Below are 14,684 nucleotides of genomic sequence, written 5' to 3'. Positions count from 1 at the left end.
ATGCACTGTACTCCCTTTCCCCCAAAAGTTACAAAAACAAATCCAGTTAAATCATACAGACATTCTAGGAGCTGAGTTGACTTTTCATTTTTAGTAGCAAAAGTGCTCAGAGTCACCATTGATATCTGCTGCTGAGCGTGCAAATGGCTCTAATATTTTCTAGCTCAGATTGGATCTAAAAATGTTCATCCCTTTTAATCTGGTGGACTCAAGTTTGAGTCTCTGATTATAAAGAAACAATGTGAAATTCAGGAATGGGCTTATTAGTTACAGATCAGCATTGTTTATTAGTTATTCGTGTTGGTAACTAGTCACAATCTCTGTTATTTTTAGAAGGTTGTTTATTTAGAAGGAACAGCTTCTTTAAGAAATGAGTAAGCTCTTCATTTTTATTTCTCTTGGGTATATGTCCAATGTCTGCTGTTTTATTATTACATGTTCTTTGATAATTTCATATATACTCACAAATTATTTAGATCATACCCACCTCATCAGCATTCTTTGTGGTGGTCGAACAATTTGGAAACCACATGTATAGCTAGCTTCTGGTGAATGGATAACTAAACTCTGACTTCTGTACATACTGTGTCATCCAGCTTTTAGACATACTGTGTATGTAGACGACATACAACCAGCCCTTTCACTTCTGCTGCTTGGTTCAGCTGTAAATTCAACCAACCTGGGATTGAACATATTCAGAATAAAAATAGTGTTTGTACTTAACATGTACAGTTAGGTCCATCATTCCCTAAGCCATGCAGTATAGTATAATAATATTTAAAATATAATAGTATAGCAATAGTGTAACAACTATTTAAAATACACTAGGTGATGCAGTTTAGAAATGTTCTACAGTATAATCATATGTTGTTGAATGATGGGTGTATTCTGAGGAAGGTGTCTGTGTGAACATTATATATGCACTTGGGCTGTGTAATGTATGTTGTCATATGTGTATATTACTGTGCACAGGCATGTGTGTGCAGGTTGCATGCACACATGGTTGTATTACTTTGGGAACCTGAACATTCTCAGACTTTACTGGGATCAATCCACATGGTTGTCAAGGAATGACTGTAATTACCATGAGAAGATGTGTAAAGGTTGTGTCAGTGATACATCCTAGAGACCAAGTTTTAAGATAGTGTCTTACTAGGTAGCCAAGGCTGGCCTTAAACTCATGAACCTCTGTCTCAGCCTCAGTACTGGAATTATAGGTTTGTGGTGCTCTGTGTGTGTGTGTGTGTGTGTGTGTGTGTGTGTGTATCAATATCACACCTACATACCTACATACATGGATACAGTGCATAAAAGAAAAGCCAATAAGTAGATTCAGTGGTGTTATATTTTAACAGAGCTGATAGACTGGGTCATAGTTTGTAAGGATGAATCAATCTTAAAGATTCCTGAAGACATAGGTAAGGCACAGTGTATGAAATACTAATTCTTACTAGTTACTGGGTTCAAAGACTCTGGCCTCAGGAAGTATTTCAGGTCCTCCTTTGGAGACATTGAGCATACAGTGGCGTGACTACCTCACTAGGTAAGATCACAGCCAGTAAGAAACCTTTGAAATACATCATGCTTCTTTCTGCAGGCTTTGCCCATTTAAGTTGGCTGGCATATTGCTTCTGCTTGGGGTTCACTGGGAAGTTGTACATAGGATTGACCAAATGATTAAAGAAAATACTATTGCTCTCGTTGTGTATATATAAAGGAAGCTCTACAGATTCTAGAGACTACATGTTCCACTCTGAAGGCTTTTCTTATTTTAAGATCCAATATAGGCTTCCACATGGCATTTTCTAAAATAGTGTTTTGTAATTATGTGAAATGCATGCATACATTTCCTTTTATAGAATAAGAACATTACAGATAGAGCTTCACTTTCTTGACTACCGCCCCTAGTCTGAGCCCCCTGCCTCCTGCCCACCTGCTCTCCTGCCTCTGCGTCCCTGCTCCCTGTCCCTCTGCAGAGCTATTCCCAAGAAGCTCTACTTTCTACTGTTTCTCTGTGTCTCCTTCCCTGATCCTCGCAGTAAACCCTTACAATAACATTTATGATGTTGGTTATCTGTGGTGAGGCTCTCCAGTGTCCTCTTTCCTATTTCTCAAACTTTGAATAATGTAGATTTATAATGAATAAACATTAAAATTAACTTCAGTGATGGAGATGCCCAGTGCCCAACTGTGGGGGACATAGGTAAGATCAGGTACAGACGAATGACGAATGAGTATAGTTGAATCAAGGACTGGAAGGGACGTGACTGGCCCCACAAGCAGAGCTTTTGGTAATTCCAGGCACATGCTTGGTTAAGGTCGAACACAAACTGGTGTGATTGACTAGATTTGTTATAATAGTGTTCACTGTCTCCTGCCTGCCAGATGTTGAAGTAGGAGACTGTGAGTCTGTGTGTGTGTGTGTGTGTGTGTGTGTGTGTTCATTCCTTTCTTAGACCAGCTTGGTGTTTGGTGGTTGTGTGTCCCATAGATTATCTGGAAAGCCCAGGACTTACTAGGTGGTTTTTGCTGACCTTCTGACCATACTTAGGGAAACGATTTTGGGATTTAAGGGAAGTGCCATTTGTGGATGGGCTGTAGGATGGGGCTCATGAAGTTCCCAGGAGGAGCAGGTGTGTGGGTGTGGGGCTCTTACAGGCTGGTGGCTGAGAATACAAGTGATATAAACTCAGAATTGAGCTGGGTGTGTTGGATCCATGTGAGATGAGCGGGGAGGGGTGGGAGGGAGGGGGTACTCCTGTTTCCCATGAACTTCTGCTTCATGTCTTTAGTGGGAGATATGAAGCCCTTCCTTCCTGGTAATATTATGAGGATTTGGTGATCAAATGTGCTGTGATTGGAATTTCTGATTAGAACTGTTACTGCCTGGCTGCCTGTTGTCCGCTTGTGTGATACAGTTCTTTGCTTGACTTCTCTCATTGTGATATTGTCGGGTATCCTTATTCTCTAGGTCTCTAACCCACTTTGTTGGCTTCTAGATGCAGACAAGTGAGAGTCATCCTCTGCGGCAGTTCCATTTCACCTCCTGGCCTGACCACGGTGTTCCTGACACCACTGACCTGCTCATCAACTTTCGTTACCTGGTCCGAGACTACATGAAGCAGATTCCCCCCGAATCACCAATTCTGGTGCACTGCAGGTATACACATTTGACAGCTCATGTGTGTGTGTGTGTGTGACAACTTTAATAAAATATAATGATATTTATAAGCACCACCTCCCAAAGCAACACCCAAGGGGAAATGCAATAGGTAGTTGGAAACTCAAGGATAGGTTGCAAGAGGAGACCAGGGACTTAGTCACTGAGCAATGAAGAAAGGAGTTGGCAGGCTGTATAACCTGTGGGCCAAACAGGGTTAGTGGCTTATTTTTATATATTTAACCTCACTGGAACACAGTCACGCCCACTGGCTTATGTATCATTTACATTGCTAAGCTGAAGATAGTTGCCATCTGGTCATTTACAGAACTCCTATAGTAGAACAGTATGAATTTAGCAATTAAAGACCAAAGAATTAATTTAGAGCAGGGCCTTCATAAATAGGTAGAACTTTCTGTGTTAGGCTAGAGGACCATTTGAGTGGCATGGAGTATGAGATGGTTTAGCAAGATGCTTTGTTTGTGACATTTTTCACTTGAGGATGCAGTTGAGCAACAGTGTTTGTGTTAGCTCCAAACAGTGATAATGGAGACGTGGGTACCAACGGGGGAACTGAGAGACACATGATGAAGGCAGCTGATGGTGATGAGCTCATGTCTCTTGTTTTCTAGTGCTGGGGTCGGAAGGACAGGCACTTTCATTGCTATCGATCGTCTGATCTATCAGATAGAGAATGAGAACACCGTGGATGTGTATGGTATTGTCTATGATCTTCGGATGCACAGGCCTCTTATGGTACAGACAGAGGTGAGGTCCCATCTGGGTTTGACATTCTGCCCTCCCCAACTGTCTCTAAAACATCATATGGAGTCACATGCTTGGCTTAAAATATTAACCTCTTCTAGGTATTTCTGGCTCTTGGTTGTAAATTTCTTTGTAGATCCTAATTAAATCATTTGACACAATAGCACCAGTGGCACCACACGTGCAGATAGAGTGTCAGGAGTCCTTACGGCTTCTGACTTTTCAAACGATCTTCTTTAAAGAGATTGTTTGTTTTTATTTTGTGTGTATGGGTGATTTGGCCTGTGTGTATGTCTGTGTATAACATTCTTGCAGAGGACAGAAGAGAGCATTGGATACCCTGGAAATGGAGTTACAGGTAGTTGCGAGCCACCATGTAGGTGATGGGATTCAAACCCGTGTCTTCTGCAAGATCTCTGCAGTGTTCTTAACTACTGAGCCATCTCTCCAGCCCTCAGATTAATTTTTTTGAGTCTTTTGGCTCTGCTTCCAGATTTTAAATTTATAAGACTGGTAGTTTTGGATCTTTGTTTCTTATATTTTTGCTTGTGAGTCTAGCCTTTGATGGCTAATCCATCTCTCCAGACCTTGGGTCTTTGTTTCTAAGAAGATCTGGCTGTCTTTAAGCTATCAGAACAGATGACTTACCAAATTTTAATGGTGGGAAATAGCACATTGCTGTTGAAGCACAAGTGCAGCAGCTTGTCCTTACCCAGCCTTGAATGTTAAGGAATCGGTTATGGGAGCTATGGAAGGATGACTGAGCAGTGAGAGAACTCACGCTCAGTATGGACTGTGATGTGTGTAATGCTATTGGGTTTGTTCTTCCTGGTGTCCTTGGTAAGCTCGTATCCGAGGCACATTCTCATCACAGTGTGGTGGGAAGGGGTCCCCTCAGAGGTAGATATTCCTGGACCAGGATGAGAACAGAATATTCATTTTGTTTCAGGCTGTTACCATGCACCACTTTAGAAACTTATGAATATAAGCTGTGTTTGAGTCTAGCAGGGAGTGTTCTAGAGGACTAGGTACATTGTGTGCTTTCGGGTGGGTTGCATGATTGTGAGAGAAAGAAGGAAAGTTTGCTTTCTTCTGTGGTAGATTTTCAGTTTTCTACTATAGTTTTAAAGAGTGAGAAGAAGAGAAATCGTATTATCTGTCTGTAGAGTCTTCTCTCATTTCACTTTTTCCGTTTTTGTGTGCCTGTGTGCGTGCGTGCATGCGTGTAATTGTCCTAGATTACCCTTCCATCTTATTTAGTGATGCAAGGTCTCACCATCAAACCCAGAGCATGAAAATATGGCTGATCTAGTTAGCTGACTTGCTCTGGGGTGACTCCCTTGTTCTGAGGCCACACCCACCCAGCATTTCCATGGGTTTTGTGGATCTGCCATTTAGTCCTACTGCTGCATGACAAATGCTTAGCCACACTGATCCTCCTCTCCAGCCCCCCATCTTTTTCCTATTTTCAAAAATAATATATTAAAATTAACATTGTAGGGCTACAGAGACTACATTTTCCACCTCTTTTACTTCACTAACCCTACTTCCTAGAGGAAGGCCATATTCACCTTTAGCTTGAGCTTTGGTTTGAATCCCCATAACCTCCTGGGCTCATGTGTTTGAACATTTGGTCCACAGCTGGTGGTGCCACTTTGAAAGGTTGTAGAACCTTCAGGGAGCAGTGCCTTGCTGGAGGATGTGGGTCACTAGAGGTGGGCATTACGGGTTTATATCTGGGTTCTATTTCCTGTCTGCCCTCTGCTTCTTGACTGTGGAAGCAGTGTGACCAGCTAACTGATGCTCCTGTCACCACCCTCTCCCAGCCATGATGGGCTGTGAGCTGCAAAAAATCCTTCTTCCCTTAAATTGCTTCTTGTCAGATAATTGGTCATGGCAGCAAAAGAAGTAGCTGGCACAGCAGGTGTCGCTGTAGGACTCTGCATACGATGTGAATGTGTGCACACATACATAGGTGGAGAATTTGGAAAAGATCAGATCATGTTTTATATACAACACTTCCTTATGAGGTTTCTTCTTACACCTGGTTATTTTTCTGTGTTGGCATATACTTCCTCTATTTAAACAACTACCTGTAGATCCCTGGAGGCTTGTATTAGTTACTTTTTCAAAAACTTGCTGTGCTGAAGTTGGTTTTACCTCATGGTTTGGGATCCAGCCCATCATGGAAGGGAAGGTGTACCAATGAGAGTGTCCCTAAGCTATGGCAGTGGCGGGATGACATGGCTGGCCACATTCTGCCTGCAGTTGGAAAGGAGGGAGGTGACTGTTGGTACTCAGCTCCCTTCTCAGCACCTAGAATGGAGACGCCCACATTCAGGATGTGACTTCCCTCTGCAGGTAACCCTCTCTGGAGATGCCCTCATACATACCCAGAGGTGTGTCTCCTAGGTGATTCTAAATTTCATTCAGTTGGTGATTAAGATTAATCATCACACTTCCCTAAAGAATGGTCCGCACTCTGGTCCCCCGTCTCCTTTAATCCTTCTCCTCTTCGGACAATTAAGTTTACTCTTAGTCCATACAGATTCCTTGACCATGGAAATCTCACTGGACTTTTACTGTCTTGAACGTATTTATGCTTTATTTCCTCCGAATCTTTGTCTCACTGTCCCCAAGGTTCTGATGTTTCCTTGGTCAGGAAAAGTGATGTTTAAGCATCATTGACTAAGAAAGCCATGCTTTGTGGTCTTGACGGTTCATCAGGGTGTTCTTAGACCCCGAGATGTGTTAATTTGAACCCTTGGCTGCCGGGTGGATGGCTGGTGTTTGGGGTGATGTGGTGGTGGTTATTTGAGTGCTTATCCCTGGGACTGGTGCTTATTGGTTCTCTTTCCTTGCCTTTTCTCCCAGGACCAGTATGTTTTCCTCAACCAGTGTGTTTTGGATATTATCAGAGCCCAGAAAGACTCAAAAGTTGATCTCATCTATCAGAACACAACCGCAATGACAATCTATGAAAACCTCGAGCCAGTGAGCATGTTTGGAAAGACTAATGGTTACATCGCCTAGTTCCAAAGCAAACCCTTTCTGAAGTTAACCAGACCGCCACACCCACAGTGAAAGAAAATGCCCTGATGTGGACATGTTTTTATATGTCTCATTTCTCAGTTCTTTGTTCTGTTCTGTTAGAACTACCTTGGAGGGCATGAGGCTGTGCGTGTAAAACATGGCAAATAGGGAGTTGGGGCTGTCGGGAGCTATGGACAGGTGGTATATAAATCAGCTGCATTCCTGATTACCAATGGGATGGGCTTACTTTTTCCCCCTTGAGAATTGTGGAAAACCAGGAAAAGTGAGCTACGATTTTATTTTTCTTTTCCTAACAGGTTCTCTCTCTCTCTCTCTCTCTCTCTCTCTCTCTCTCTCTCTCTCTCTCTCTCTCTCTCTCTCTCTCTCTCTCTCTCTCTCTGTCTCTCTGTCTCTCTCTCTCTCTGTCTCTCTGTCTCTCTCTCTCTCTCTGTCTCTCTGTCTCTCTGTCTCTCTCTCTCCTCTCTCTCTCTCTCTCTCTCTCTCTCATTTTTTAGGACTTTTATATGATTCACATGCAAAAGCAAGGATTATGTTGGGTTGAATATATTTTAAGTATCAGAGGTCTATTTTTACCTACTGTATCTTGGAATCTAGCTGATGGAAATACATGACTGTGGGTGTTTATCGTGCAGGGAGGGGCACATGGTGCCTTTTCTGCATGGGTTTCTATTTGAACATGTGCCTTTTTTGAATTATGCTTCCACGGGCAAAACTCAGTAGATGTCTCTATTTTTATATTGAATCTCATAATTGGAATATACAGAATATTTAAATAGTAGCTTCGTATCAGAGGTTTGCCTTCTCAGTAACATTCCTGTTCTCATTTGATTAGAGGAGGCTTTCTCTTTGACCCACCCTTGACATACATTTGTGCTCCATTTTTTTTCTTTTTTTCCCCCAGTTCTCTCCAAAGGCTTCTGTTGGTGACATTTTCATCCCATCAGTTGGGTGAGAACAGAAATTTAAAGTATCACCATGATAGTGGGGTGGGGTGGGGGATGGGAGAAGCAGAGGAATTGTCATACCATGGTGTGAGTACCCCTTCCCATCCCGTCTTCTGCTTTCTCTCATTTCTGTCTTTGGTAAGAAGGATTATTTAAAGGTGCAATATGTGACTTAGTGGTTCACGATGCTCTGGGTTTTTAGTAATGTTTTACTCAGGTTGGCATTTTACGTGTGTGTGTGAGTGTGCGTGTGCGTGCGTGCGTGCGTGTGTGTGTGTGTGTGTGTGTGTGTGTGTGTGTGTGTTTTATAGCGTGGTGATCTGTGAACATTTCAGTGTGAACTCAGATTAACCCTTTTCCCCCCCGAAGTCCACTGGCTTTAGTCTCTATCTGCAGTGACACATGTCAGTATCTACTGTATATATAAATACTAAACTCTTACACCAGTCATTCCTATGAATTGAGGTGTACAAAGTTTGATTTGTATCAAAGATGTAATTATTATTTTTAAAACCTCTTTTCACTACACTGCTGCTGTAATTACTTTGATTTTTTTAAAGAAAATGTAGGGTTTTTTTGGCTTCAGGTGTGTATTCACCAAGTTTTTCAGAATTTATGTGGATTTATTTTATTGGTACATAATCTGTAAACTTCTCAAGGCATTAACATGACAATATTTGTGTCTTTTATTTTATCTTGTGGCTCAGGTTATATTTGAAGAAGTTTTGAGTTTATTCTCTAGTAGGCAATGAAGTATATAAGGTCTTATGAAGGAATTGCCAAGTCTCTGGAGTCCTGTGGCTGTTTTCCACAGTGACACATCCTGCTGTATGTTTGGGACAACGGTACCCTGTTGAAGATGAGAGCGGGGTCTTCTCCGAGGGTCCTGGCTGTGGGCTCTGGGGCAGCCTTCGGGGTTCTGTCCTTGCTCTTCATTTCACCAGCACTTTGATGCCTGTCTGGACAGGATCATGAGTATTGTAGGGTTATAGAGGGTGAACCATGATATACTTAAAAGCTGTCATGCTATATGTCTTCTGTCCCCCTTTCCTTGGAGGTACTGAGGATTGAAAGGAGAGGTCAGGACGTTGTCATGCTTTGGGGGAGAATTGTACTTCTCAAATGGAAACTGCACTTTTTGCTAAACCCTTTGCATTTTGATGTTCATTTAGTGTGAGAGCCTTTAAGGAAAGGGCTGGCCAGGGTGGAGTAGGCCCCTTGACTCACCTTCTCTGGGGACTTTGACAATGCAGTTGTGAATCAGGGAAGCCATGCTGTCCCCAGGTGTGGAGTGAAGCTGAATGTGGGTTCATTATTCCCAAATCCCATTTAGTCTGCACGTGCTGACTTGGGGGTGCTGTACAGATGGGCCTGTCTGACAGTATACCACCTGCCCACCTCCTCAGTGTGTTAGGAGTCATTGTAGTGGGTAGTGAGGGGTCAAATCCAGTGCAGCCCTAAGCCCAGCCTCTGCTGCCATAGGAAAGGCTGGGGAAAGGACTTGCCCCTAACAAAGTCCTGTAAAAGATCTGATGGAGTCTCTTAAAAAATGAAAGTAGCAAAGTCATAAACATACTGTATAAAAATGCAAAACACAGAAAGCTCTGCTTCTGCCCGAGTGGGTCTGGAAAGTTCTTAGGAACCAGCCCCAGCAAACCACTCTCACATGTTAATCCCAGGCTCAGGAGGAAGGCAGAGAGGTTGGGAGTTCCACATGGGCAGGTCACAGCAAGGTCATCATGCCATTGCACATCCGGAGGAGGACTGTGTAGGGGGTTTGTGTAGCACAGTCATTGGAAAGGGAAGATTAACATGTTGGCAGGAGGGCCCATGACTGAGGCCAGGGCTGGTCAGAGGTGAGGGGAAGGCACTCCTCACTGGATGCCCCAAGCCCTCGGTGGAACTGTGAACCCAGATTGGAAGAGTCCGGTGGAATTGGAACAGTGGAGCTCCCTGCTCAGATGTGATGGCTGCATAGAGAAAAGCAGCCAGGGTGGAACCTGCCCATCAACGAAAGGGCTACAGACTGGTGGCCAGATGCTGTGGAGGACTTGGGCCATTGATGTCTTCTCCTAAGAACAAAGACTTTTCCTCTGGAGCTGAATCTAGTGACGGTGGGCACCAGAAGGAAATGTGGTGTCTGTTCTCTGAGGCCACTTTGTGATCTCCAGCCAGACTTGGGCACAGTGGACCCTCTGGATTTGTGCTTTGTGAGGCTGGAGGCTCTGGGGGTGGGGTGGGGTAGGGAGGAGGTAGGGAAGGGTCAACTATGCAGCTGATTCACACCTGTTTCCCTGGGATGGAGAAGCCTGGTTTTCTTCTGCAATGCTTGATTGCGCTTGTTCAGCTAAACAAGCCTGGTGACTGGAGTTGGTTCACCTCAAAACAAAATCGGAATTCTGTGTTTTCAGACTACCGTGTAGCAACTGTGTGTTTAACAACTGTAGCTTTTTCTCCCCGGGGCACAGAATAGAAGTGTTGATGTGGACTCTAAACTGTACTTTCTTGTAACTATTTTGGAATGATGCACATTTCTAATGTCTGTTATACTTGTACAGAGTATTGCTGTTGGTTGCTTTTTTTTAAAGAAAAAAATGGCCTGAAAATCTTTTTTTTAAAGACTTACAAATACCAAATACAAAATATGTCAACACATTATGTCCTTGATTCCTTCTTTCCTTTATCTCCACCCCGCTTAGTCTACGTATCTACTGTGTACTAAGCAGGTTGCTGGTTTGTTGTATTTTACCAGGGCATTCCTAACAAAATCAAGTCTCCACTGGACTTTTTCAGTTTTCTAGGGTCACTGTTGGACATACCACATACTGTATAGTTTAAGCCAAAGGAATCATCTTCTTACAGTTCTGGAAGCTAGAGATCAGAGATCAAGAGGTGGCAAGTCCTAGTCTGGCCTCCCTGTCCACATATGACCTTTCCTCTATGCAGGCCTGAAGAGCTTAGTGATATTGGCTAGAGCCTTATCCACACCATCTTGTCTTACCTTAACTACCTCCTTAGGTCCCTTCTTCAAGTAGCGTCACATTTTGAGGCACCAGAGGTTTATACTTCAAGGTATGAGATTTAGAAGATATGGCTGTGTGGGTGTACAGAGCTAATGATGTTCTCACTTTGTTAGAAGTATGCTCACCGTAGGAAGTACCAGAATCTTGAGAGGGTCTTTTGTTGAGTCATCTAGGGAATCTCATAATTACATTGTTACTGGGATATGGTGACAACTGGATAGGGCAGCCATCTCAATGCTGCCACCCTTTAGTGCAGTTCCTCGTGTTATGGTGACCCCCAACTGTAAATTATTTTTGTTGCTACTTGATAACTAATTTTGCTACTGTTATGAATTTTAATGTAAATATTAGTGTTTTCCAGTGATCTTAGGCAACCACTGTGAAAGGATCATTCAATCCACAGGTTGAGAATCACTGTGATTTCATCTTTTGTGTCCCTTTATAAAAAATACTTTGTTGTTGAGACAGGGCTTCCTGGAAATAAGCATGTATCATCATTCCCACCACATTTCTTGAGTCATTTAATGTGAAATAAAATTTCCATGTAATTTCTTTTAGTATGTCCAAGTTGACTGACTCAAGGGTCTTTTTTTTTTCATAACTTTTCTGATTAGGTGAAAAGTACAAATCTGGGACAGCTGATAATATAGTGGTCCCTAACAGGCTTAGTCTCTGGCTGAGGCTACAGAGTATTTTGCTTTTGATGTACTGGATGTATGGTGGAGTCATACTATTCCAAACATGAGCAGTCAGGGCTTTTCCTTCACTTAAATTTACTTGGCACCTAAACTGAAGGAGTTGAGACCACAGAAGTTTTCTGAAGTTTTTCACAAGAGTTAAGGGCACAGATGTGTTAGCTTATCGAAGATGAGGATCTGCACAGAAGGGCATGGGTTGACAACTTGCTAAATCAAACAAGTTTAGACTCAGGTTTCTAATTGGGAATCCTGCCCCAGGTGCTTTGATCCGTGCCATCATCAGGCCATCGAATCTACACTCAGGTCTCTGTTCCTGATATTTACTTGAGGGTGATTTTGGTGTTTATCAGTGCCATGACAAAGTATCTGATCAGAAGCAACTTCAGAGAGGAAGGCTTTATTGTGGGCAGTCATTTCAACAGTGGGAGAAGCTGCTGGTCACACTGCATCTGCAGTCTGGAAGCAAAGCATGAGCAGGGAGTAGGGCCAGATTATAGGGACCCACTTCTTGGCAAACAAGAGCCATTAGCTGGGGACCTAGTGTTCAAGCACATGAACTATGGGCGACATTTCACATTCAAGCCTTTGGCATGATATCATTTGATGTGATAACATGATGAGGTACTAGAATGCAGTGGTGGCTGTCCAACTTCCGTTTTATGCCTCAGTCTTATGATGGCAGTCGTTGTACATTTGTGGGCAAGCCAGACATCTCTTGAATGGAATTTGAGGACCTATGAGAGAGACAGGTAAATAGAGGGAATCAAGTGTGAATGCACTGTTACACAGGGAGCAGGAAGGGTAGAAGAGAAGAAGGAAGGAATGGTGTGTGCTGAGCCTCTGAGGCAGGAAACAACTTTGCAGTTTGAAGAGTAGTTGGGAAATGAAGCTTTCTGGAAATTAGCTGGTGAGGAGGCAAGGCTTAGTCAGCCATGCAAGGAGATGGGGAGTTGGCTCTATGAGCAATGGGAGCCATCAGAGTTTCACACTGGACAGTCATATTTGTGTTGATCACTGTAAGTACAGTGAGCTACAAGGGAGACCATCCTGGTCTGGCTTAGCTATGGTCTAGGGAATAAATGATGGTGATTTGGCAGGTGCTATGATATGTACTTGTGTTCTCCCTTTCACACATTGGAAGCATTAGGAGTGGGGACTTTTGGGAGGTGACTGTCAGGAGGGTGGAGTTACATAGCAAGTTTGAACTGCTTGAGACCCCCCTTCTCTTTTAATTAATAGTTCTTCTGTCATATAATACAACCCAACTACTCCTTCCTCCAGTCCTCCTAGCCCCCACCATCTCCCCCTGATCTACTTCCCTTCTGTTTCTTCTTCAGAAAAGAGCAGGCCTCCAAGAGGTGAGAGCCAAACAGGACAAAACAAGAAACAAAACGAAGCAAAAGCACTCATATCCAAGCTGGACAAGGCAACCAGATAGGAGGAAAAGAGTCTAGAGAGCAGGCAAAGGAGTCCCACTGTTAGGAGTCTTACAAAAACATCAAGCTAACAGCCATAACATACGCAGAGAGCCTGGTGCAGAAGCAAGTAGGCTGCTTGGTTTCTGTGAGCCCATGTGAACCCTGCTTAGTTAATCCAGTGGGCTGTGTTCTCCTGGTGTTCTCCATCTCCTCTGAATCCTACAGTCTCTCCTCTTCTTCTGTGAGGTTCACTGGTCTCCGAGGGGAGGGTCCTGATGGAGACTCTCCGAATTATTTCTGGCTGTGAGATTTTGCACCTGCTCCCATCTGGTGCTGGAGGAAGCCTCTCTGATGACAACTGGACAAACCACCTATCGATGAGTATAGCAGAATATCATTAGGAATCATTTTATTGATAAGATTTTTTTTTGTCAGTTGTGTTTGGTTCTACCCTACATCTCTGTGCTACCCAGTCTCTGGTTCCTGGCCATCCAGGCAGTATAGGCCATGCCCCCCCCCACACCATAAATTAAACCAAACATTGGTCGGCCACCCCAACAAGTTCTGTGCCACCGTTGCCACAGCACTACTTGTAGGCAGGGCAGATCGTATGTGGCAGGTTTTGTTCAGGCTTCTCTCTCTGTAGCGTGCAGAGTACTTCCTATGCTCAAGTGGCTAGAAACCAGGGGTGAAGGCTCCAAGCCTGTACCAGCTTCACCCCTCTATACTCAACGAGCTGTGTGGATGTCCTTGGCAATGGGGCCCCACTGTCAATTTTCAGAGTCCTTCTGTCCTAGCATCAGCCTGGGTTGTTTAGGAACCTCCATGGAAATTCCTCTGCCAACAACTCAACGGAATGTTGGGAAATGCAAATCAAAACTTCCATATTACCCCTGTCACAAGTGACAGCTCATGCTGGCCAGGATTGTGGAGCAAGGGGGAACACTCCTCCATTGTTGGTGGGAGTGCAAACTTACTTGTACACCCACTATGGAAATTAATATGGAACTTCAGAATCCTCTGAAAAATTGGAATCAATCTATATCAAGACCCAACTGTTGTTCCTTTGCTTAAATTACCAGCAGGTGCAGTCACAATGGAACACAAACCAGGAGATACACTAACCATGGAGTTTATTACAGGGAGCCGGTGGGGGGGGGCGTGAGAGGGGGAGGGGAGAGAGAGAGGGAGAGAAAGGGGTGAAGGGCAAGAGAAGAGAGCAAAAAGCAGAGAGGGCAAGAGGAAGGGGGTAAGAGAGTGTAAGTGGGCGGGGTCTGTCTTTTTAAAGGGGTCCTTATACCTGCGTGCAGACTAGCACTCATGGAACCCTGAGTGCATTCTGCTAGCACAATGCCTGAATGCTTACATTCCTACCTTTACTTGTTGTTAGAAAGGTGAGGGGGTAGGCATGGCAGGTTAGGGAATAAGGACGTCGAGTTCTCAAGGCTGATTTGGGGGGGCGTTGACCATCTTTGGGGAACCTGAGAAAGATGGGGTGCTGCCACGTTCTGGGGTAGCTGGTTGTTTCATTGCAGTCCAGGCTGTATGGAACTCTCTGGCACCTCTTATACCTGGCGAGATGTTAGAAGAGTAGAGGACAAAGTTAAGTTTAGGAAAAAAAA

General features: G+C 43.8%; 1 protein-coding gene and 1 long non-coding RNA gene across 2 annotated transcripts in view; one reads left to right on the top strand and one right to left on the bottom strand.

Moving 5' to 3' along the window:
* The window catches only part of Ptprj (protein tyrosine phosphatase receptor type J), a 151,485-nt gene extending 140,904 nt beyond the window's left edge, over positions 1–10,581 (top strand). Inside the window, 3 exon segments of the mRNA XM_013121916.3 lie at positions 3,000–3,160; positions 3,793–3,928; positions 6,800–10,581. Of these exon segments, the coding sequence (XP_012977370.2) occupies positions 3,000–3,160; positions 3,793–3,928; positions 6,800–6,958 (456 nt within the window). The 3' untranslated portion in view covers positions 6,959–10,581.
* On the bottom strand, positions 8,694–11,100 carry LOC121140418. The gene is made up of 2 exons (XR_005877249.1): positions 10,925–11,100; positions 8,694–8,882 (listed from the first exon to the last, which is right to left on the bottom strand). It is a non-coding gene; the product is annotated as an uncharacterized LOC121140418 (long non-coding RNA).
* Between the last annotated feature and the right edge of the window lie 3,584 nt (positions 11,101–14,684).

This window comes from Mesocricetus auratus, unplaced genomic scaffold (assembly GCF_017639785.1).
Source record: "Mesocricetus auratus isolate SY011 unplaced genomic scaffold, BCM_Maur_2.0 Super-Scaffold_100004, whole genome shotgun sequence".
NCBI lineage: Eukaryota > Metazoa > Chordata > Mammalia > Rodentia > Cricetidae > Mesocricetus > Mesocricetus auratus.
The sequence above is the reverse complement of the archived record's forward strand: the minus strand, read 5'-3'. Positions and strand labels throughout refer to the sequence as shown.